At 40.5% G+C, this 25,784-nt stretch overlaps 1 protein-coding gene across 5 annotated transcripts in view; it reads left to right on the forward strand.

The window, feature by feature from the left end:
* Positions 1-311: 311 nt before the first annotated feature.
* The window catches only part of xirp2b (xin actin binding repeat containing 2b), a 42,999-nt gene continuing 17,526 nt past the window's right edge, over positions 312-25,784 (forward strand). For 2 of the 5 annotated variants that reach the window (XM_084084934.1, XM_084084935.1), the window contains exons 1-2: positions 20,711-20,854; positions 25,312-25,481. In XM_084084934.1, the coding sequence (XP_083941060.1) occupies positions 25,422-25,481 (60 nt within the window). In that variant the 5' untranslated portion in view covers positions 20,711-20,854; positions 25,312-25,421. Of the gene's footprint in view, positions 455-20,710; positions 20,855-25,311; positions 25,510-25,784 lie in introns of those variants that run through there. The other 3 variants (XM_084084938.1, XM_084084937.1, XM_084084936.1) reach the window with 3 other exon arrangements.

The following is a 25,784-nucleotide window of genomic DNA, read 5'->3' on the forward strand; positions in this document are numbered from 1 at the left end:
TTTTGTACTTTTTACTCAAGTAAATTTTGAATTCCGGACATTTACTTGTAACGGAGTACTTCTACATTGCAGCATTGGTACCTTTACTTAAGTAAAACATTTGAGTACTTTTTCCACCACTGTCGACACCGTGTGACACTGTAGATGCAGTAACAGAGGCCCCTGAGACTTCATAGAAAGTGGAAACCCGTCCAATGCGGTGACCTGTGACGGTGTCCTCCTCCTCCTCCCCCTCCCCCTCCCCCTCCTCCTCCCGTAGTTGGTGTAGCCTACCTGGAGCAAGGCGATACAATTCCCCCTACAGTGGAAATTCAATCAAGAGATGGACCAGAGTGAGTGAGCGAGCGCTCTCATCTCCCTGTCCTATCGACCAGCACATCTAAGGAGGAACTTCCAATAGAACGGGATTAAAGGGAGTGTTGGCGGAGTTAGGAGGGAAGAGTGTTCCACAACTGTGAGTATGTTTTCTGTCTGACTTTACGCAGGTCATCAAAGTGTGTGTGTGTGTGTGTGTGTGTGTGTGTGTGTGTGTGTGTGTGTGTGTGTGTGTGTGTGTGTGCGTGTGCGTGTGTGTGTGTGTGTGCGTGTACTCAAGATCAGGGTTAACTTTACTGTCATTCAAACTCTATACATGACATCAATTGTGCACCAGAACGATATTACGTTGCATCATGCATGTAATGATAAATAAATAACTTTGTGAGAATATCCTCACAAAGGATAGAAAGATGAGAAGAATTACTGGCCTTTTTGCTGGTCCTCACTTTTGAATATGCTGCTTTTGGGTTAGGAGTCCTATAGGGCTCAATGTTAGGCTTAACTAGGTTTAATGTTAGGCTCGGAGTTAGAATTACAGTAGGTTGAGTTTAAAATAAGGTTATGGTAAGGCATGCTATGTATTGGTGGTAATGGTTAGGGGTAGAGGTTATCGAATGATTGTTGTCAAAAGTTCTCACAAGTAGGCCTACAGTATATAAGTAGCTGCGTGTGTGTGTGTGTGTGTGTGTGTGTGTGTGTGTGTGTATGTTTATCAAAGTGGCAGTTGAGGTTACTATGTATGATTACAATTGTTTTGCATTCGATTTTGATTTGCTCCATTGAGTATGCATTCTGTCCATTTTGTATAGAATTTGCAGCCTGATCGCCAGAGAATTAGTATACATTGCACGGATTTGTGCACGTCATTCCGTGCATAGTCGCCTAGAAACCCCCAAATTCCGTGCATATGTACGGGGAGTCCCACGGTGAGCGTAACCAGTCGCAACCCGGAAAAACCAGGAAGTAGAGCAGTCCCCACAACAAAATTTACGATTCTGTGCCTATCGGTACGTAACTCAAACGGCGCCGAGTAGGCTCAAGGGAATGTCGCAATGTTCAGGACGGCAACTCGCTCGCTTTAGCTCGCTCGGTGGTCCTTCACACGGCGACAATTCCCTTGAGACTGCGCGCCTCCGAAATGGTTTAGTCACAATGGGGGAGATGCGAGGCGGCTATGCACGTAATTTGTGGTTTTCCAGTAGTCTATGCACGGATTTTGAGAAACGTTGAAAAACGTTCAATGAGAACGTTTCCTCTGGCGATCGGGTTGAGAATTTGAATGAAAATGTTGCATCATAGAACTATTGTCTCTCTGCCATGTACTGGTGGCCTTCATGATTCCTCTCCAACAATGTGTAACGATCATGTCCACAGACTGTGCATGTTTGTTGTGTATACTAATGCTTATTTACTGTAACTAATCAGTAAAGATCTCGTTAACAAACATCTCTTTGTAGTTCTGTAGCTCTGTACTTCTAGAACATGATTTGTTCGGTGTACTTAATAGCTAATGTTTTGTACAATGTGCAATGTATTCTAAGCTGCTGTTCTCAGATATTTCTACTGCTCGTAAAAACGACCTCTCATGAATTATTTTAATTGAGAAAGGCATTCTGGCGGAATACAGAAATACATCATAACTTTGGGAGCCATAATGTTCCAGTATTATGAACAGCTGATGAATATGAATGACAAGATGTCAGTCACTATTATAATATTGTGATGTATATGCAGGATCTAAATGCTTCATTTACTTTGAGAGGATCAGCATTTGTATTAAATGGCCCATGCACATAAAACATATCAGCCTTTTAGATTGACATCTTTTACTCCTCTTGGTCAGTCCATATTTACTTATTTTGTTATGAAGAATGGGTGAGATTTCCGGAGGGAGGGTTTACCAGGCTACTTAAGCCCTGTACACACTATCCCAGCTTATTGTGAGCTTGTAGTTCTGCTATTTTCACTATTTCTGACAATGTGTGTCAATGTTCGCCTATAATGACATGGCCAAAATATGGATGCCAGGTTGAAAGGGGTTAATGGCTGCAGGGGGGCTCACATGCTCGACATGGTCCACTGCAATTCACTTTATTAGGCATACAACCTAGTACATGGGGTCTTCAACAGGGGGTCCGGGACCCGTAGGGGGTCCTCAGAGTTACTACAGGGGGTCCGTCAAATCTTTGTGCGATATGATTTTTTTTTTACCTTAACCAGTTGAACCCCAGCATCCCTTTTCTGAGGAGAACTTTAGAACTTCACAACGCCTCGCAGCGCGAGGCGCTTGTAGATCTGCTATTTTTGGCAAAGAGGTGTTTGGTGTAGAGGGAAAAAAGAGCAGACCAAGTAAACAAAAAAAGTTGAATCTGAAACACAATTTTATAGGGGTCCTTGGCCTGAAAACGTTGAAGACCCCTGACCTAGTACCTAATGAGAAATTCAAATTGATACATGCAAAGGATTTATGTATTTGTGAAATCTTCTGCTTTTTGCGATAATCTTGAAAGAAAGGTAATCTGTATAAAGCAATTTCTGTATAAAGAAATTTCAAGGTTGCAGTAGCTGGCTTCCACCACAACATGGCAGTCTGGTGTCAAGAGAGATCACATGGCAAGAGTTATGGATCCAAATATTGTTTCTTTGTACTTTGGAACTGACACACCATTGACCCCCTTGAGAGAGTGACTGCTGCAGGCAAAACAGAATAAATTAGCCTAAACTCTGTTTTCTGGGATAGATGGTCAGGAACAGCTCTGTTAAAAGAATCACATTTTTTTCTAAACAAAAAGTGTGTTTACAATATAACATTGGTAAAAGTTTACACTAGACATTCATATGACCTCCTCTCCACATCAATAAATGGATAGTATTTCTTTAGTAGAAACACCATAGCCCATCCATGAGAACACGTATGAACATGTTTGCATTTTGTTTGATTTATATGTTCACCACAACTATATTACTAAGCTATTTTCAATACCAAACAGTAACACTTTCTATGAAGCCCATGTCTATAATGTGTTATAAACATACTGTTAAATGCTTCATTTATGTGTTATGATTATTGTTATAAATAATTATGAATATTTATGACTGCTCTTTGCTCACTTTGAGATGATAACTATAATAATTATATTGTGTCGTAAGTAGATTATAATATATTATACCTATGTTTATAATGCATTATATACATGGGCTTTATATAAAGTATTATGAAAAGGGACCCAGTCTACTGGCAGTTTTCATTATAGTCATCTAATCAGAGACTAATTAAAACCACCTGGCAGAAGAGACGTAGACTTTGTCCCCAGGATCAGGGTTGGACTTGGTCTGAATGCTATAGAATGAAGCCCCGCTTTTTTGAGAATTTCTTTTTTTCAATGGTCATATTCACCAAACATGTGCAGCAATACCGTCTAATTTCACGATTTGAAATGCTTACACTTAATTATGGAGACCATGGTGGCCTCGGTGGCCTGGTGTGAACCAATGTGACGCACTGAATGTTAATTAAGCTCAGTACACTTAGCATATTAGACGCATGTGTGTTTAGGGTTCCATGTCTGCTGATGACGTCACCTAATGCGCTGTCTTGTGACTCAAGTCTGAGAAAGGATGACAGTCCTGTGAGCGACCTTTAGCTGGCTGTAGTTCGCATGTATGAGCTGTTTCTCATACATGTACAGATCATATATTATGTTCAGGGGGGGGGGCATATGACTTACTGACTCCTCTTTTATTAATGTTGCATCATAAGTTATTATACGCACAACAAAATCTAAAAAAATTATACAAATTTAACCGTATCGTATGTGCCTTGAAATACTATACCAATGGTTTTCAACCTTTTTTTTGCGCCAAGGACCCCCAAATTGACACATATTAGCCCAGGGACCCCCATTTGAAAAAATATGCCAGGGACTCAACCATTTTGATTTCTCGGGGGTCCCAATCTACACTGTAGTATCATCATCAGTGTTCATGTAACTCTGAGAGTGTACAAATGGAACCAAATGGATTTGGTTCCATTTGTACACTCTCAGACTTCACACTTTCACTGTGCAGTATACACATTAAGCAGATACACAAAGCAAATCAAATCTATTGATTGTACAAGATATGTTATATTGATATGAGAATAAGGCTTCTATAATAAGGTAGCCATCGAAAATAGATTTTCTTCTCCTTATTATTATTAAAAGGCTTATTAAAATGACAGTTTGTGAGTTACACCAGTGAACTATGTTCATGTGCAAACATGAACATATATATATATATACTCCAGAATTAGATTATGACAGTTTTCTGCAGAATGTCATAATAATAGGCAAATAATCCGTTGTTTGACATGACTGTAACAGGAAAGCCCACTTGAATATAAGCAATGAAATAGTTAGGGCCAGTGGCAAGTTTAAATGGTGTTGCAGTATGCACATTGATTGAAATGTCATTTTTATTGTGTTTTTCTGGAAATGTCATTAACATGACTGCAAGTAATTTATTGGTGAGTGACTGACTACAATATTTTGTCACATGACTGTATGTACACAAAGAGAGGGCTCTGGACTAATTTTGTCTTCTCATCTGATTTATGTCCAACACATCACATCGTCATCTATATGTACATTGACATTACAGAGTCTCTCTGCGTGTTGTCACAGAAATACCATCACAGAGACGTAGTTAGATATTATAGCCATATAGCGTCATAGGTCACTCAAACCATTTTACAGCCACTTCCAGCTTTAGCCAGCAGCACCTTTTGGAAACATCTTTTATAGCTTAATTAAGTTGTGTATTATTTCTAATGTAACTATCAGTCCTTATTCAGCCAGGCAGGGAGGGACAGATGTCGATGTGGGATAATTTGTGACTGGCATACAGTTGAAATACCTAGCATTTTAATGACAGTAATTTAGGTCATCCTTCCTTGAGTCATGGCTCCTAGTCTTTTGTCACTTGAGACAGTTATTTTTAGGTTCTTTTTGAGTTTCCGTCGTGGCTTTGGGTGCCGAGATTGGGTGTCAGGCATGGCTATGTCATAGGACAAGCTACGGCTAAATATATGCACTGTTGCTATGAATGTGGGTGATGTTGTGCTGTTTTTCGACTTTCGTATTGATCGCACTGTAGTCTGCGAGACCACGGTGGTATTTCACGGCGTGCAATATTCTCTGTGAAAGGTGTTTGAGCTGATGCATGTGCGTTGGAGTGTGGAATTGGATGTTTGTCATATTCTGGCCCGCTTTTCAACTCCATTGCCGCTCTACGTCGCCATGAGTCGCTGCCTCTGAATGGCTGTCTCTCTTGGGCTCGATTGGACAGACTGGCATACATCCTGTTAGTTAAACACCTCTTTTCTCGCCCTTGTTGGTGACATGGCAGATCACACCATGCTGAAGTACAGAGACAAAGTTCTGTGAGATCAGGGTACAAGTGTGGAGTGATTATTTTACAGCAAGTTGACACCCTAATTGACAGACAGCTGTGTGGGGGCCTTACGCACACCCCCTGCTGTCCCAAATAATAATTATGGGAAACACATACCTGCCATTCCATTTTAATGATGTGCCTCCTCAGTTAGAATGACAGGCCGCCAGATCCCAGTTATAATTTATTTAAGTGAAAACTCTCCTCTGGAGAAGCTAAGGCTAAAACTATGGTAGACACTTGCATCTATTGACAGTAACAGGGTGACTGGAGGGAGATGGTGGGGGACGTGCAGCAAAGAGCCTCGGGTCGGATTCGAACCTGGGCCAGTTGCAGGAAGGACCATAGCCTTATTTACAGTATGTGGTATGTGTTCTTAGCCACCAGGGCACCCCAACACTTTGAGTTGTTATTAAGATATACAAATGTGTTCTTTTACTGATTCTAAGCAGTAATCCTCCAAAAAAAGGGCCATTTAATTTTCAATTCAATTTCAGGTGCCACAGATCTAATTAAGATGAGGAACGCTTTGTTCTTCTCGCTCTCTCTCATTTCTTGGTTGTGCTCTGAATCCCTGCCCACTATAATTTGGTGCCAAGCTGTAACAGAGATAGGCGAGCGGGCTGTGTGTGTGTGTGTGTGTGTGTGTGTGTGTGTGTGTGTGTGTGTGTGTGTGTGTGTGTGTGTGTGTGTGTGTGTGTGTGTGTGTGTGTGTGTGTGTGTGAGAGCCAGGGTGTGTGGGTGGGTAGGATGGGGGCTGGGGGGCTGTACAAGCAGATACTCTGACCTATCAAAACTGACCCTGAGTCCAGATCACCGGTTTGAATTAAACATCTGTTCCATAAATAATTCGAGCTCTCTGCCGTAATACTGCCTGTCCTTGGGAATCCAAATCGGCCCTTTCCTTCTTTCTCCAAGTGCTATTTGGTTCTTCCTTTTAGGAGTTTTCTTTTACTTTCTAAAACAAATTAGAACATTTAAAACACCTTCATCTCTGTCATTATGCTATTGGCCTCTGTATTCATTATTCAAACCAAAAAGGGTTTGAATAATGATGGGAAACCACTGTGCACTACTGCACACTACTGTTTTTAGTTTCTTAGCTAGCAGTATCTATTTATTAAATGTTTTCTCCTACAGTTTGGCTTTAGTCCCTGCTATATACACTTATACATTGTACCTTAGACCTGACATTTAACTTAGAACATGTCATTAAATGATGAGGCTTATTTATAGAAAAAACACTATTTATTTGCTTATCAACATTATTTGAAGTCATACACTGGGTTTAGCAAGAAGTTACAAGTAGCTTGCATGTGTGTGATCTTTTTCCACATGTGAATATTCTTTTGTCCCACCATACACTCAATATTTTTTTCCAGTTATTAAAATGTTACTGAGCTTACCTGAACATCATTGCGTGGTTAATAGGTCATGGGAATTTGAATTTACAACACTTTGGGATGTGATCTGCTCTGTCTCAACCGTGTCTCTATACAGTTCCATTTCCTGCGTCCGCTAGTTTTTGCCATATTTCCGAACCAAGGTTTCTGAACCATGGTTTGGCCCTACGAGCTATAGGCTCAAAAAAGAACAACTCCGTCGATTACTGTCTCTCCCGGGCTGTCATCAGCACTTTTCACTTGGTGGTCGATTATGCCTGCACGGCTGCCCACTGAGCCTACAGTTGGTCGATGTCCAGTTTGATTATTGCCAGGGTTTCCCTCTCGTATGAAGTCTCCACCGCCCAAACCCCGCCTTGTGTTACCCATGGACTGGAGATGGCAAGTTTAGACTCAATCCACGGTCTCTCACACCCAGATAGACCCTCGCAGAACCTGGTTGCAGTGACGTTTATGCGGCACAGACTGCCATATGAAATCTACCCTCACAAGTTCCAGGTAGGGTGTTGTTCAGGACCTGGAATCGGATGAGATTCTTGGGCTCCTTATAGGCTCACAGTGCCAGTATTTGTGAATTCTACGGGGGTGGAAGATAGTGGGTTAACATAATCGTTGCTGTGAGGCAGAAATCTTGTATATCCATATTTCAACTTTGTAATTGTTTTCTCGCAAAACTGGTGAAAATAGCAGATCTACAATATTAGATCTATTTTCACCATTTAAATATATATATTTTTAAATAATAATAAAAAAAGGAACGGTTTTGGACATGTGAGGTTTTCCCCCGACAGTGACGATATCAGTTTGTATTCCTTTAAGAGTTATGTGATGTCTCTGTCTGATGACCATGTGGCTGCGCTTGTGTGGCCTTGAAAAGAACAATGTTGCAAGTCTATTTGTTCCCGCAAACACCACACAGTGCTTTATATTTATCATAGAAAATGTGTCATAACCGAAAGTTCATGTTTCAATGTCTAACAGCATGTATATATGGATGGATATATGTTATTATTAAACATGACATATCGAAGTTAATAGAGGCATATCTGTTCATATCATCTTGTCAACCAAATGCTTACTTATAAAGCAGTGGTTCTCAAACAATATGCTAAGGCAGGGGTCTTCAACAGGGGGTCCGGGACCCCTATAATACACATTAACATGAATCCAAGAAGTAGTGGGGGTCCCTGCTTCATCTCTATCTCAGCTAAGGGGTCCTTGGCCTGAAAAACATTGAAGACCCCTGTACTACTAAGGCACACTGGAATGTTGTAAGACCAGGGTCTGCATTGGGATTGTGTGACTACCCACATTATTATTGTGACATACTGTATACAACTATACAAAAGGCTATGAATTAATTTATTTTGTAATTTACTATGTTAGTACTTTGTTGCACACTTATTTACCAATACAGAGGCACATTTTGTACCCTAAAACATATACTTTAACCACTTTCAACCTGGCATAACTATTTTGGGCATGTATACCCTGTTGGTTTAAATGAAGGAACCTCTGTCTGTCTGTCCGTCAGACATCGTCAGATCTGAACCCTTTTCTAAAATATAAAAAATAGCTAATCTACAAACAAACAACGCGTTGTGAGTTTATAGTTTGGCTATTTTTTGCTATGAATACAGGTCAAAACGAGATTTTGACTTTTGCCCATTTGTGTGCCTTGGTCACAAAAACTTTGAGAACCACTGCTGTAAGGTACCATCTATAGTTATCTGCTACCCTTGATAATACCAATAATTGGTGCTAGAACAATTTTATATTAACTGATTATGACTTCAGTTTGGAATATGAGGATGTTTTCTTCACAATCAACTTGTCTCCCATCCAACTATGCCCTTGTTGCCATGGTAAAGTGAGATGAGATGGTCTATGTGTATTAAACACCTCAAGTCTTAAACACAGTAGAGTAGTATAATGGTCTCAGCCAGGCCAGACGACCAAAGGCCAGAGACTTTCGCCCCTGTCCGTTCGTCCGTCCGTCCGTGTGACTGGACACTCACAGCAGCCAGCTGCAGAGTGTGTGTGTGTGTGTGTGTGTGTGTGTGTGTGTGTGTGTGTGTGTGTGTGTGTGTGTGTGTGTGTGTGTGTGTGTGTGTGTGTGTGTGTGTGTGTGTGTGTGTGTGTGTGTGCGTGCGTGCGTGCACACTTGTGTTTGTTTGTTTGAATTTGTGCCTGTCTCAGTTAAATTAACTGCCTATTACTTACTTGACTCATGGAAAAGGACAGACTAATGTTACAAACCATCAAGGGGGAACACACACACTCTCACACCCTATGCAAACATGTTGGCTAGAGGCTTGACAGCACATTTTCCCCCACCGATGATAATTAGGATTTATAATGCTCTTAGATTTGCAGGAGGCAGCTAACAGAGGATCAGATACATAACGGTGGAACATGCCTCCTGCTGTGATTGTGATGGCGGTGCCAACCAGCCAACCTCTGCAGTAGCCCCGTTGAGACAAAGAGGAGGTCGGTGGAGTAAATGATGTACATGCATCCCTTTTCATTTCAAGGACCCACATTTGATTCAGGGTTATTTCTGGGATCTACACAGTAAAATCCCCAGTTTTGATTTAACTCGGAGAGTATACAGACAGGTCCATTTGGTTCCATTTGTACGCTCATACAGTATGTGATAGAATTGCATTTATACCCCTAAAGTAGACTTGGTGTTATCATTGTGGAGTGTGCAGAGGGCTTGAGCTGCAAACAGAAAAGTCAAACCTCAGTCTGGAAGACAATTAATTATGCATGAACAGGTAATTATGCATAAAATACACATGAGTAGCCAAGCCCACGAGAGAGAAGAGAGAGAGAGAGAGAGAGAGAGAAAGACACTGTGAATATAAATCAGACATTTCTTTCCAGCAAATTAAAGCATGAGCTGTCTGCATTCTGTCCATCAACATTTTCACACTATGAAATCCTGAGTGTTAACCCTGAGAGTATATTGTGGTAATCTCTTTCTGAGTTACAAATGAATTAACTCTGTGGATTTTACTGTGCACACATGACTCAGGCTTTTCCTAAAGGCCAGCTTTGGACAGCTGGGAGCGAGAGATTGAAGCTCTCGCACAAATCCCTCCATTTATGGGGCTCAAAAGTCCACTGACACACAGCTTGCATCTCAGTCTGTCTCAATGATAAGGGTAATAATCACCACTGGAGAAATCTACCCTTTATGAGTGACATGATAATCTTTTCTCTTTTTTTTTCTCGTTGTATACTGATCTCAAGGACTTTTTTTAATGGCACTGTACATGTTGTCGAGGGATGTTAGAACATTCCTATCTACAGTCAATAAGACCATTTAAAATTAATATACGTATACTGCAAGCTATATTAATTTGTTTTCAGTGAAGTCTTATGTTTTCATACAAGTATGGAATACTTCCTTATTTTCAAAATATATGCTATTTCTGTTTAACATAACATTTTCACTTTTCTTTGAGCATGTGAGCTATTCATAGTCAGATTAAGTGCTTACCGCATATCAGACTTTATGTCATAAGCCAGTGACCTAACACCATCCTAAATATATTTCAGAGACAAACATAGAGATGGCGCAAGCTACTGAATCCCTGATTTAAACCACAGTAAAAATACTCAGTTTTAAATTATACATTTGTAACTCAGAGAGTGTACAAATGTAACCAAATTGACCTTTTACGGGTCCATTTGGTTACGTCTACTTACGAGTTAAATGAACACTTGGGGTTTTACTGTGTGAATAAACTATAGATGTTGGAAGATGACAGTGTCATTTTTTGAAAGTATGCAGAAATGCAGGAAAACAATAATGTGATACCGTGGCGTGCGACACGCCTCTTTGGGGGCTCTTCTTTCCTTCTTGGATGACTGTTTAGCATTTCTTATCTTGCATGGTCTGGATTTCAGTATGCAAAGTTTTTGTATGTGAGGTACAGTAAGGCTTGCCTATTGTATATAGGTTCTTAGCAGAGTCCCTTTCTGGATCTCTTGACTGTTTCTACCTAATTCCCCTGAGAAGCTGATTTTTGTTTTTCTTTTGGGGGGCATATTTAATTTGCAAGTAATCTGAGAAACAAAGGACGTACAATATTTCTGTGCCCTGTGGATGCTGATTAGCGACAGAGCAGCATACTGTCTCACAGCTGTCTTCCCACTGCCTCCTGAGAACGTTAAAAGGTGGAGGTAAGCAGATTTTCAACTTTGATGTCACTTATTAGTGCCTCTGTTGGTGAAGGCATGGCTGGTTCTGACTTCTTTCCTTACAGCAGTAACATTCATAACTATACTATATGACCAAAAGTCAGTGGACACCTTTCAAATTTGTGATTCTAATTAGTGTCCTTTGTTCTTCTTCGTGCTACAGCTACAGCGACATGCTAGACAATTGTGTGCTTTTCCAATTTTCCTGCATCACCGGCCATATCCTGTTCATAGCCACCTCTTCAGGAAACACTACCCTTCCTCTTTGCCTGGCCTACTTGTTGTTAACTAGTTGTACGAACGCTTGTTTTATTGTTGTATTGTTTTATTGGATCTTGTTTAGTCGTTACAATTATTTGTTTTAGCTCCTGCTCATTTGATTTAGCTATTTTGTCTCATCTGTTTAAGGAAATAGGTAACTGATATATTGCACTTTTACCTTAGCACTAGGTATACTCTTGGTTGCTTGTTTTTGCAGAAAATGCACTTAAGACTTCTGGTGATTAGTAGTTTTCGTTCCCTACCTATGTTGAATGCACTTATTGTAAGTCGCTTTGGATAACAGCGTCTGCTAAATGACTGTAATGTAATGTAATAGCCAGGGTTGCCAAGATCTGCTTATTATAATTTCCCCGCAATATTTTATTTGAAAATAGCCGATCCACAAGCTCACAACGCGTCGCGACGCGTTGTGAGCTTGTAGATCTGCTTTTTTCAAATAGCTGATGTATATGTTAAAGTGCTCATGTGGCCCATAGTGGCTTCTTTTGGGCTGGTTTTCCTAGTTTCCTGGTTGCTTGTTTCTCTCACAGAATCTGGCAACACTGTTCATAGCACGTTCCCTCATACAGTAATGGTTTGTTGAGACCTGTGATGAATAACTTGACTGGCCTGTACAGAGCCATGACCTTAACCCAAGGGTCCATTATGATTGACTAAATTATTGAATAACATTTTAAATGAACAGTCTACAGTTTAATTATACCAGGATGCTGGTATAGTGTTTTTATTTGTCCCACTGTCAGTGAAGCCTTATTATGAATCCCACGCCGCGTCCTGGATTTAGACCCGCCTTACGTGTCTGATTGGCTCCCCGGCAGGCATAGTTTTACTGAGGTTAGGGTTAGGGTTAGGTTTAGGCATAGTCTTACTGAGGTTAGGGTTAGGGTTAGGGTTAGGGTTAGGTTTAGGCATAGTTTTACTGAGGTTAGGGTTAGGGTTGAGGTTAGGTATAGGCATAGTAGCAAAAACGAGAACTGTCAATCACAGCGACTACTGACCAATCACAGCGCCCGCTCAGCGGGTTTGCCACGACGCGGTGTGGGAATCATAATAACGCGTCAGTGAAGTTGGCCATGGCAGGACTGCAGTTCTAAAGTCCGCCAGAGGGGATACACCCAACCCAGTCAGTGCACTGTTTCACAGTGTCTTCATAGCAGTGTTTGCATTGTAAAGCCCATAACTTAGAGTAGGTGCATTTATCTTACCATTATATATTCATATTAATAATATTTAACTCTTTTAACTATTTTACTAAACAGGTCGGCATAGCAGCTCCAAATTTGTCTTTCTATATAATACCACAATTAGATTTTATTCCACTTTAATCTTACAAGCCAACTGAGAAATATATACTCAACATATGTATCTGTCGTTTAATGGTGAACAATAAATGCATTAGGCTTCTCATTATGATGATGTTAGATTATGGCTTTTAACTTATTCAACAGGGCCTGGTTACCATGAGATTTAGCACTGCAGCCAGACAGTAAAGAATGGCCATTATTTACACTCTCTCTTCTGTTGTGTTCATTCATTAGACTATATTGTTCTCTTGAACAATGAAGAAACCTTATTACAGCATTGATATTTATGGCAAATAAGCATTCGTTCGAAATAATATTTTACACAGACAATGAAATGTTTGAGCAAAGACGATATAGCCTATTTATGTAATTTTTTCTGACGTTTGGACCGATAGCCTTCTTTTCGGGGTGATTGTGTCTCACACTATTGGGTCACCTTGACCATCAGCCGCTCTACATATCAATTTACGTTAAGGTCAAGGTCTCGGCACATTGAGGGATTATGGGGATGATGAATGAGGACACATACTGGCCTTCTAACATGCTTTTGTGAGTGCATGAGTGCATGTGGCGTGTGTGCACGCGCACGTGTGTGTGTGTGTGTGTGTGTGTGTGTGTGTGTGTGTGTGTGTGTGTGTGTGTGTGTGTGTGTGTGTGTGTGTGTGTGTGTACCTGATAAATAAAGAAAATTGCCTGTGCACATTTTTCTTTATTTAAGTGTAGTTCACCTCGAAGCCAGTAGTACATGTGACAGAAAGCCTGTGCCCCCATCCATATAATACTTACTCTGTCATGACAAGCTGTATATCAGTACCAGATGCCTGGACCAGCTTATAGATGACAGGAATGAGGCACAGCAAGGAGTCAGTAACCTAATGCAACGGATGAAGGTTACTTTCATACAGATTTTGAGTATAATACTGTACTCCAGTGGTTCTCAAACTTTGTAATTTCAAGGACCACAGTTTGATATGCACAGTGGTGGAAAAAGTACTCATATGTTTTAAGTATCAATACTGCAATAAAGAAATACTCTCTGTTACAAGTAAAAGTCCGGAACTTCAAATGTACTTAAAGTACCAAAAGTAAAAAGTACTCATTATGCAGAATGTCCCATTTACATATATTATGTAATATTGAAATATTGAATGTGATATTGAAAATAGCAGATCTACAAGCTCACAATGCGTTGCATCGCAACACATTGTGAGCTTGTAGATCTGCTATTTTCAAATGGCTGAAATGTATAGGGCTGAAGTGGTTAATGTAAGTTTTGTAATAATAATCAAAATCAACAAAGTAGTAACTAAAGTTTTCAAATAATTGCAGTGGAGTAAATGTACAATATTTGGATCCAAGATGTAGTGGAGTAGAAGTAAAAGTATTGGATATCGGAAATACTCAAGTAAAGTACAAACGCCTCAGAATTGTACTTAAGTAGGCTACAAGTAAATGCACTTAGTTACTTTCCACCACTGGATATGCATCAGGCCCCGGACTCACAGAACCCTGAGAGTATACAGACCTGTAACGGTCCATTTGGAACCTCCTCAAAGAACCCGGAGGGTCCCTGGACCGCACTTTGAGAACCACTGCTGTATCGTTTTAGTGGTAAGGACAGGATCAGAGTCACTTGTATTCCCATTTTGAATTGAAGTCTTTCTGTGTGTTTGGAGTTTTGATTCACAAAGTATTCAGCAGGGGTGGGCAGAGTACTGGAATTCTGTACTCAAGTAAAAGTACAGGCACTCACACACACACACACACACACACACACACACACACACACACACACACACACACACACACACACACCATAAAACATTACTCAAGTACAAGTAAAAATCACCATTGGAGAAACCTAATCAAGTACTGGTATTCATATTCAGCTCACAATATGAATTTGCCCCAGAAAATCCAACAGCATACATTAGCATAAATTGGTATTACCATAGAATGGTCCTGTGTCAAAAAGCAATATGCCGCTGTGGTCCAAAGTTGTTTACCACAGAGTGAAACGATGCCATTTTGTAAATTGAAAAATGAGTAGACTTTTTTGAAGCTAGCTGCCTCTCTCATTCATTGTGCTCAGCCATTTTGGGCAGGTTTCCAAATTCCAATGCATCTTTACAGAGAGCAGTAGGGTCATCCCCCCAGTCTTAAAACGCTCTCTCTGAATAGCAAAGCCAGCTTGTCACAGGTAATGGATATCTGTCACAGCAACAGAGGCGGTGCCAGTCATCATAGCACTGTCTGCTTGAACAATTTTTACTATCATTGTGGTCCAGAGAGTGGCATAGTGCACACTTCCAGAATGATGACTGACTGCTGATTCCCTCCACCCCCCACATACTCCACTATTCATCGCAACAATTGAATCAGCTTTGACAATCTAACATAGCAGCCAGCCAATCTAACCTTATGAAGTACCATCAGTAGCCTACTGCTGGGTGGCCGGTACCTAGGTATCAAAGTGACACTCTCTCTGTCTAGACTCTCAGCCGAGACCACCACCACCACACACAGAGCATACGTAGACCATCAGGAGCCTGTTCTGAAGTGGTGTTGTGACCTGCCACTTCTTAAAATACAGCATAATATGACTGGCTTCTCCCACCTGACATCATCCATTAGACTATAGGGTAGCAACCATTATTAGACTTAACAGTAACTGAGTAACCGATTATTTGGTAAATTTCCACCCTTGATCTGAAACAATTTTGCCATGCATAATTATGTTGCCATTAATTCATAAAAATCCCAAATTTACAAAAAGCCAGAAGCAGGAATGAATAAGCCATGCAAATGAGAAGAAACTCTGAAAAGTGGCTTAGTTAATCCTCATTGTTAATTTGGTTGGTTACAGTTCCATTTGGGTCCATTTTCATACTCCTTGTTACATTAATGTGCACAGTTAGGAAGACAGTCTTTCATAGCTATAGTGAAATACTTAATGGTAAATTATTGTATGCACAAGTAAGTAGTTGCCAAAGCCCCAGCAAATGAGAATTCTGTGAGCATAAGTTTTATTTTAAAATGTCACAAAAACGCTCCTTTCTTCTTCAGTGACTGAATCCAAGAATCTTTGTGACGCATCAGCCCAACCACCACTTAAGGGCTTATATACACTTTATTGCACAAGGTGACGCACAATGAAAATGGCCGATATACAAGCTCACAGCGCGTTGCAGCGGTGTGTGCGACACCGGTGCGCAACTCAGAATAAATCCGCCTTAATGGCATCTGCCTGTGTGAGCTGGCTCATTCTCATGCACCCCACAGTGCTCTCTCTCTCTCTCCCTCTGGTCCCCATGCAGTGCTTACTGAAGTGATACAACAAGCCTCTTCTGGGAGAACCAATCACTGTCAATCTGTGCAAATATATTGCACAGATTGTCCCAATATACCAAAGCTCTTCAAACTGCCATCCAATTTTGGAGGCCAAGCCCAACCTGCCAACCTAGACAGCACCCCATGGTTGAGATACATATTACATCCAGCTGTTGTTGTTATTATTATTATTATTTATCATCAGAATAAAGTGTATAACATAAGAAAGGACCCAGAAGTGTGCAGCAAGGCACTGTCAGAAGTCATAATTATTGCACATTATAAATTAGCTTTACTCGTTGCCAATTTCATGCTAGTGATTACAGTCACAGTGGTAAACTTCTGTGTGATGAGGATTAGAGGGGAACTTTTCCATTCTAATGAATGCTTAGTGAACATTAGCATTCATTTTGTAACGACAGTTATTTGTTGATGTATATTGAACAAATAAATGTTTTTGCCTGCTTGAATCCAAATTGCAGTCATAATAAACCATTGCAGTGGAAAACAATGCTTAATGCATATTCATTACATTCATAACTTGCCAAGCAACTAATTATTTTATCTTGAAATTAATTAACAATATTCTCGGATTGCAGACGTGAAACTATCAACATACTTAACCAAATACCTCATTAACTGGAGTCCCCCCAGGGGTCTATCCAGGCCCCCTCATTTTATGCCCACCACCAAATCTCTGTGACGAAAATAGCAGATATACAAGCTCTATACAAGCTCATAACATGTGTTATCTGGAATGTATTTAGTTGACACCGGGAACAAAGGCTGTCTGGGATAAATATGATGTTCCTTTCTGTGGCATCAGTAAAAGTATTGGAAATTGAAAATACTCAAGTAAAGTACAAATACCTCAAAATTGTACTTAAGTACAGAACTCAAGTAAATGTACTTAGTTACTTTACACCACTGGCTGCACAAAAACAGGAAAAACTGTCTGTCAGCCACTTTAAATGTACAGCACCTTTGTTTCTTCTCAAATCTCCATAGAAAGTTCAAGCTCTGTTGGTTGCCTATTTTCTGTGCAGCTTGAGGGCGATGTGCTGCACTGTTTTTTCCTGTACACTGCTAACGATTTAGTCTTTTTCTAAACCCACAACTATGAAGATACACTACATATATACCTGTTCATTCACAACTGCCACGCTCAGTACTACCACTCCCCTGTCCTGAGTTAGAACTACAGTAGTCCAGGGGCCAAGCCATATTTTGGTACCACCTAAGGTGACCGTAAAGTTTTTGTATTTTTGTCTTCCTACATGTCTCTAGTTTATATTTTGGTATGATAACCCTTCCAATCTTGTAGCTTAATGGCAGTTATCACTACCTACCGGCTAATGTATCCGGTAGGAGACACAAAGTAGAATCTTTGTGTCTCCTACACCCAGGCATCAAATTATTGCGACAAAAAACTAAATATATCCATGTATTCAAGGCTTCATGGGGTGTGCAATTGATAGAAAATAAATATTTTTTGGGGCTGTAGGAGACACAAAGATTCTACTTTGTGTCTCCTACCGGATACATTAGCCGGTAGGTAGTGATAACTGCCATTAAGCTACAAGATTGGAAGGGTTATCATACCAAAATATAAATTAGAGACATGTAGGAAGACAAAAATACAAAAACTTTACGGTCACCTTAGGTGGTACCAATTTGTGAAAATATCAGTGTTGGCCCCTGGACTGCAGTAAGGGTTCAGTGCCTTGCTCAAGCGCTGTTCAAGAGTAATATACTGTATGCTATACAGTATATTTTCGCAAATGAACTTACAGTGCACTGTGAAATCCTTACAGTACACTCTCAGAGTTAAATTAAATTAACACTCAGGGTTTTACTGTACCTTATAAACTCACACTTGGCAATGTGCGGTCCACTAGCATGCAAGTACCTAATGTCCAGTCCTGCTATACAGCCCAGTAAAGCTGTCTTATTCTACTAATTTAACTTTTAGCATGTGTCTTGAGAGGAATACAGAGAAGGTTCTGGCTGTTCTCAGTCAGAAAAAAAAACGTGCTGTCACTGTCTGACACAGTTAGCTCATTATTCCTCCCGGGCTGAGACTGGTCTTTTCTCCATGTTGTGGCATGCATGGCATGTGTCCACTGATATGGAAAGTCTCAATGTCTCTGATGGAAGTCACTTCTCATCTCCTGTGCAGCCAGTTGCATCACGTCTGACAGTCTTTGGGGGGTGTGTGTGTGTGTGTGTGTGTGTGTGTGTGTGTGTGTGTGTGTGTGTGTGTGTGTGTGTGTGTGTGTGTGTGTGTGTGTGTGTGTGTGTGTGTGTGTGTGTGTGTGTGTGTGTGTGTGTGTGTGTGTGTGTGTGTGTGTCTATACTTGTGAGGACCAAACGTCCCCACAAGTATTGTAGAATATGAGAAATAGATGTTGTGAGGACCATTTTCTTGGTCGTCACAAGAGAAATTGTTATTTTATGGTTGAAAAAAGATTTTTAGAGATACGTTTACTATTAGAAAAAGGTTCAGGTTGGGGTTAGGATTAGACATTTAGAGGTTAGGTTTAGGGGTCGGGTTGAAGATTTTTCCCATTTTATACTTAGTTGTGCGGCGATGGCACACACCGTAAAATAGCCTCTACAAGTAGATCTTGTAGATCTGCTATTTTTCGGTTTTAAGACTTGCGGTTAAAAATGCCCCAAAGAAATCATAAATCAATCATAAAATCGGCTTCCTAAAATGTTGATGTCCTCACAAGTATAGTAATACAACCTGTGTGTTTGTGTCAGTGTGTGTGTGTGTGTGTGTGTGTGTGTGTGTGTGTGTGTGTGTGTGTGTGTGTGTGTGTGTGTGTGTGTGTGTGTGTATGGATGCGCACTCGCTTGCACGTCAGCTCCTTTTCCCCTGTTTCCGTGACTTTGCTCATCTCTGAATCTCACAGGGGGGGCACATGGGGTGGGAGGTTTGTTTGTTTTGTTCACAACCCAATTTTCGTTGCCTGAGATTCAACAGATAAATCGCTTTGGTCTTTTCTGCCTACTCACTGCTCTTCAGACAAGCTAAATCCTAAATACTAATTTGCCTCTTGAGTGTGTAAAACACTTTTACGGCGTGTACCAAATTTACGTTTTTTATATCGGTGGTCAAAATACAGTCTACGAGTGTGATTATAGGATCTCTCTGTGTTTCAGAGATCTCTGTGTGGAGATCAATGGTGATGAGAATGTGTCGCCGTGGCCCTTTAACACGGGGCAACCTATAGAAAGGCGGGTGTGAGTTTCACAGTGCTCCTGCAGACAGGTCTGTGCTCAACCAAGGCATTCACGTCTCGCTCTCTCCACACATTGGCAGAGAGCTTCCAGAAGATACCAGAGTCAGGCTGGCGCCTATGACCTCCAACTAGGCCAAACAGCATGACCTAGCAAGCACTCCACACTTCAAAAAAAACGAGGTGTCTTCTTCTATAGCATGTATAGCCCCACCACCATCCCCCCACACAGACACAGTCCTCAGCTCATACCATTACATCACTGAGAGGATATGACATGGTGGGGGGGGGGGGCATTCTGTCACTCAACTTTACCATCAGTCAAATCTAAAGCATTGGTTCTCAAAATGGGGTCCGGGGACCCCCAGGGGTCCTTGAGGGAGTTCCAGGGGGTCCCCAGCTAAATGATAGATTAGGCACCAAATGGACCCTTATGGGTCTGTAACTCTGAGAGTGTACAAATGGAACCAAATGGGTCCATTTGGTTCCATTTGTACACTCTCAGAGTTAAATTGACATAGATTTAACAATATAAATTGTGGTCCAAGTGATATAAATGCCATTAAATGGGGGTCTATAGCCCTAATGCATGTCAAACTGGGGGTCCTTGAAATTAAAATGGTTGAGAATCACTGCTAGAGCCGTAACACATCTTCTCTTATGGGGGTCCCTGGCATATCATTGGAAATGGGGGTCCGCGGGCTAATAAGTGTCAATTTGGGGGTCCTTGACATGAAAAAGTTTGAGAACCACTGATCTAAAGCACGGTTATCTGCTTCACACCACAGTATACCTGGAGTGTTTTACAAAGTGCTGAATGGTGGAGGATCCTTGAAGTACTTGTTGTAAATGTGTATGATTTGGGTTATCCTGACAGACCAGAGCAGCTGCTGGTGACAGGGAGCCCACTGAACTCCAATGGAATCTGTGATGATGAAACCCATGGGGTTGATCTGATTTATTTGTGCACACCGGTGGGCCCGCCGGTGGAGAAGAAGAGGCGCAGGAAGTATTTGCATGTAGATTTTCAGGGGGACTTGACATGGAAGGCACGGAAGGCCTCACTCTCTAAAAAAAGCCCCCCCCCCCCCCCCCACCCCCCATCTTTTACAAGTGGGCGGGGGATCTAAAATAAAATCAGCTGTCACCATCTGCCCCGTCGGACAGAGGTGAGAACATACTGCTGGAGCTGGTCTCCAACGCTTGAGTGGGATTTGCTTTTTGCTTGGAAAAGACCCTGCCGACTAAGGGGTGCAGTGGCCATTCTGTGGGATTCTAACTGCTGAGTTCACGTTTTTTTTTATACTTTTGTTAATCAACTTTCCTGGTAAGCGATGAAACCTCTGGCGGAAGCATGGGTTTTTGTGTTGTGCGTTCATTTGTGTCTGTACATATTTGTGTGGATTGCAGCTGGTCTAGCAGAATATGTGAATTGCCTTTGCTTCTGTGTATTTTAATGTGTATATATGAGTAGAATATATCATTTTCATTAATATTCCATTGAGTGTGTCGTCGTAAACTAACTTATGTTGCCAACTGAGGAAAAAAAGGACATCGGAAGGGTTTATAGATCTTATTACTAGTAAATAAGCTTTGTGTTTGGCAACGGATGCAGAAGAGGTCATTATTGTGCATAATGCATGGGCCAAATTTAAATAATCAGAACTGAAGATAAATATAATCACTAAAATAATACCTTATTTATTATAAAATAACCGCTACTATGAACATAGAGAATATACATATAACATTAAATATTAAATAACTTTCCTTGAGATATTGGATTTCTTCTGGTCATAAATAATTGATTTCTGAGCTACTGAGCTCTGTGTCCTGAGAAGAGCACCTAGCAGCCATGTTTACCATGTGACCATGAGTCAAAATAGGTGAAATGCACACCTGTGGTGATGTGGTGTTGGCCAATGAAAACAAGCATATACAAAAATATTTCCTCAATAAAGAATATCCAAATGATAGAGTCCGCATGGACTCTATGTTTCTAAGTTCAATAAAGTATTGCATCAGAGCTACAAGTGTGTAGCTACTTTTATATTTTTATTATCGTCTGACCATACCATCAGTTGAGGCATGGAATAAATGAAATATGAATATAGTGATGATAAATAATTCTTGTTCTCAACAAAGAATGGAAACCATGTCAATATATAGGCTAGCCCAGATGTTTTTAAACAGAATCTTGCCAGAACCGAGAGCCTTGACCTCCCAGGCTTTCTCCAATGTTTCAAAAAAGAAATTCGACTCTTCCTGGCAAGTTTAAAATAGGCTTGATTTATTTTTGCAAGTACTTGGCGCCACGATTACTTTGCTTTCTTGTTATGTGAGCTCTCAGCCCAACCTAACTAATGTCACTAGATAGCCCAAGACTGTTGACACATTTGTTGGCCACAAATCGTACGTCCTATCCAAAAAGTTTACAATGTATGCCCCTCCTGACCATATGGAAATATGCTTTCACAGCACATTAGGCTTAAAGTTTGCACATTATACTGTATTAATGTGTTAGTAAAGTTAATTAGTGTAGGTAAAAATTGTCTTATTTTGGGGGGCTATGCCTATGCTTGTCCGTCACCCATCTCAACAGAGTGATAGGTTTACACTAACATACCTCCCATTCCTCCCAGGCTAAAATAGATGGCCAGAGAGGGCCTTGCTCAACAAAAAGAGCTGACTCTGTGATCCAATGACAAACCAACAGAATTGCGCAATTCATTTATCTATTTACAATTAGAATTTAAACATTTTAGCAGACGGTCTTATCCACAGCAGTCATAGGACATTTATATGTCATGTTATGTTCATAATATCCTATTGAATCGTGTTCAAGTTCAACATGCCTCATACCCTAGCGCAGGGGTCTTCAACGTTTTCAGGCCAAGGACCCCCTAGCTGAGAGAGAGATGAAGCAGGGACCCCCTCTATATTGTATAAAATTGTGTTTCAGATTTAACTTTTTTTGTTTACTTGGTCTGCTCTTTTTTCCCTCTACACCAAACACCTCTTTGCCAAAAAAATAGCCGATCTACAAGCTCACAACGCCTCGCAGCGCAAGGCGTTGTGAGCTTGTAGATCGGCTATTTTTTGGTAAAGTTCTCCTTAGAAAAGGGATGCTAGGGTTCAAGTGGTTAAGGTAAAAAAAAAACTCATATCACACAAAGATTTGGCGGACCCCCTGTAGTAACTCTGAGGACCCCCTGTTGAAGACCCCTGCCCTAGCGACGTAACCACAATGTGTTTACAAAAAAAGCACAAAAACACTCCAATGATCTGCATCATGGCTAATTTGAATGTACTTGGACTCGATTCCCTGTGTAATGATAATTAAAAATGTAATCAAAAACTGTAGGAATGTAAATGATTAAACGCCCCGTGAAAAGTAGTTTTTAAGAGGTTATTGAAAATAACACCACGTTATAATCAAAACGGGGAAAAAACAATCGAATCGCATCATAGAATAATTTTTCCAGGTACCAAAACGTTTATACTTTTGAGTTTACATTTATCAGATCAGCTTTTTACCACGATAAGAAATACTTCGAAACGTTGTTTCATTGACTTGCTTCGCTGAACGTCTCAATACTCCGAAATATGTGATTAAATCTGTGCTTTGCAACAATAACTCATATTATAGAAATATATCCTATTTTTAGAGACAGTATTCTTGATAATACACTCAGTCTAATAAAGTAGTTTGAACTAAAACTAATCATGTCTCACACAGCAGAGACCTCGATTTAGCCTACAGTATACACTTAGTCGTAGACAATCATGGTAGACAATCATTTTCATATTCAAAATTTCTCAAACGTACAATAATGACATCTGAATTAACCCCCTACTTTTATATACTGTTGTAGCCCAGAGGTGAGGTGTGAATACTTGAGTTAATTCCTGTCTCAGCAAACAGACTAATGCATTACTGTCACTGAACAGTTGGAGGTAGAGTTTCATGACCTCCTTTACTCTTTTTATTTGTATTTTTTAGAAGTGTGCAAACAAAACAACATTCTGTAGTCAGGCTGAGTCATCCCCCACGATGACAAGGCAAAGTCTATAGGCTACACTGCTGAATATTCCACATTTCACATTTGACTCACATATGAGTCTACAGAATGTCAAATCTATTAACCACCTAAACCCTATATACTTCATTTGACCAACATCTCCCAGGGGGGGGGGGGGGGGGGGGGGGTTTATAGCCTACACCCCCTCCTTTTTTCCCTCTACACCAAATCTATGTTTAGAGCAGTCCGCTCTAATCTGCACATTTCTTACTGTTATGCAATTCTTATTACGGGTATTATGCAATCATGCTTTTGATTTTTTTCAATAATAATTACCGCACAATAGGAACATTAGGGCTCATCAGGTTAACATGGTAATTTGAGTATCATAATTATTGAAGACATGGCAAACAAACAAAGCAGGCCCAATACTTCAAATGAGCTGATTCTGAAACATTGTCTGAATTAGCATGGTTGCATATACAGAATAAGCCATCATCAAAATGGAGGGACAAGTTCAGAACTAGATGTGCTTGTTCTTTTTGTATTCTATTCTATTATCATGTTAGCTGTTTTCATGGCTGAATTGTCCATTTACAAAATGGAGACCAACTTCATGCCAGAAAAATACATGTCTCAATATGAACAATCAAGCTGCCCTGTAGGAAGGGATCTTTTTATTCAGGAGTTTTACCACTCACTCAATCACCTCTTCTACAATTGGAAGTCCAGTGGGAAGAGTGTAATTGATTTAAAAGATGTCCCTGTAGTGTAGCCTGAATGCCTCATTCAGGAGAAAACCACCTGCAGGTGTTCTCTAAGGGATATCCACTTCACAGGCTTGGTTCTGTAGTCAAGTGATTATATTTCAAAGTTAGGAAACCCACTCTTAATATTTCTGCACTTTCGGTGAACCGCAGCCTTTTAAGTTAGTCTACATCTTGGTAAAATGATCCCTATTGCTGGCTGTGTTTAAGAATATAATTGGAACCTTATTAAGGTGCTATTTGAAAAGCAGTCCTTGTTATGTTTTGTATGTGGCTTTGAATGACAAATGACTGCACACCAGTGGTGGAAGAATTACGCAACTATTTTGTCTTTAGTGAACGTAGCAATACCACAATGTAGAAATACTCAACAAGTACAGGTTAATTTCATGTATTCAGAATTTTACTTGAGTAAAAGTACAAAAGGTCTGGCACCAAAATGCAGTTATGCAGTATGGTCCATTTCACAATCATATTATTGGATTGCAATTACAATGCATTTAATTTGCATTAATCCATTTTGGCGCTTTTAATTGGTGATGCTGTTAATTTTAATGTATATCCTGCTAGCTTAACCTATTGATACATCATTATTCATGTATTTTTTGTATTAATACATTAATCTGCAAAGTAACTAGCAATTAAAGCAGTCAAATAATTGCAGAGGAGCAAAAAGCACAATATTTGTCTCTGAGGTGTAATTGAGTAAACGTATGAAGTATAAAAAATGGAAAGTAAAAGTAGCTCAAAGTTGTGCAGTATTGAGTAAATGTACTTTGTTACTTTCCACCATTGGCACACACACACACACACACACACACACACACACACACACACACACACACACACACACACACACACACACACACACACACACACACACACACACACACACACACACACACACACGTCTAGGAAATCTGTCACCACCAAAGACAAAGAGTCATGCAATGCACAGACTGACCACTAGTGGCTTGGCTGTTTTTTTGCTCCAGCTGCCGGCAGCGCAGGTTTAATAACCAGGGCAGGACATCCTTGAAAGAATTCAACCAGAGGAACAGGATTCACTCTGAGAACTCAGAGAATCATCCCACAGACCAACACCATGGCCATGTACCACCAGGCAGCGGTCGCCAAGCGGGAGGACAACGCCTTCTCCAGCGGGGTACAAAGTCGCCGTCCGTATGGACAATGTATAACAAACCATTTTACTGCATGGCTACAGTATTGACCCCTTAACAGACGACGCCACACTGGTTGCAAGCGTCATACTGGTTGCAAATGAAACCCATTCTGTCAGGTCTCGCTAGGGGGCGCAGCACTAGCCAACACACACCAGGTTGAGAATTGATTGCATGAAACAATCACATCCATTCTCAATGTTGGTAAACAAATAATTGGTCTATAGGGGTGGTGGTGGTTCAGGCCAGTGGTTCTCAAATGTTTTCATGTCAAGGACCCCCCAAAT

Source organism: Gymnoscopelus microlampas, assembly GCF_963454915.1.
Source record: "Gymnoscopelus microlampas genome assembly, chromosome: 17".
Lineage (NCBI taxonomy): Eukaryota > Metazoa > Chordata > Actinopteri > Myctophiformes > Myctophidae > Gymnoscopelus > Gymnoscopelus microlampas.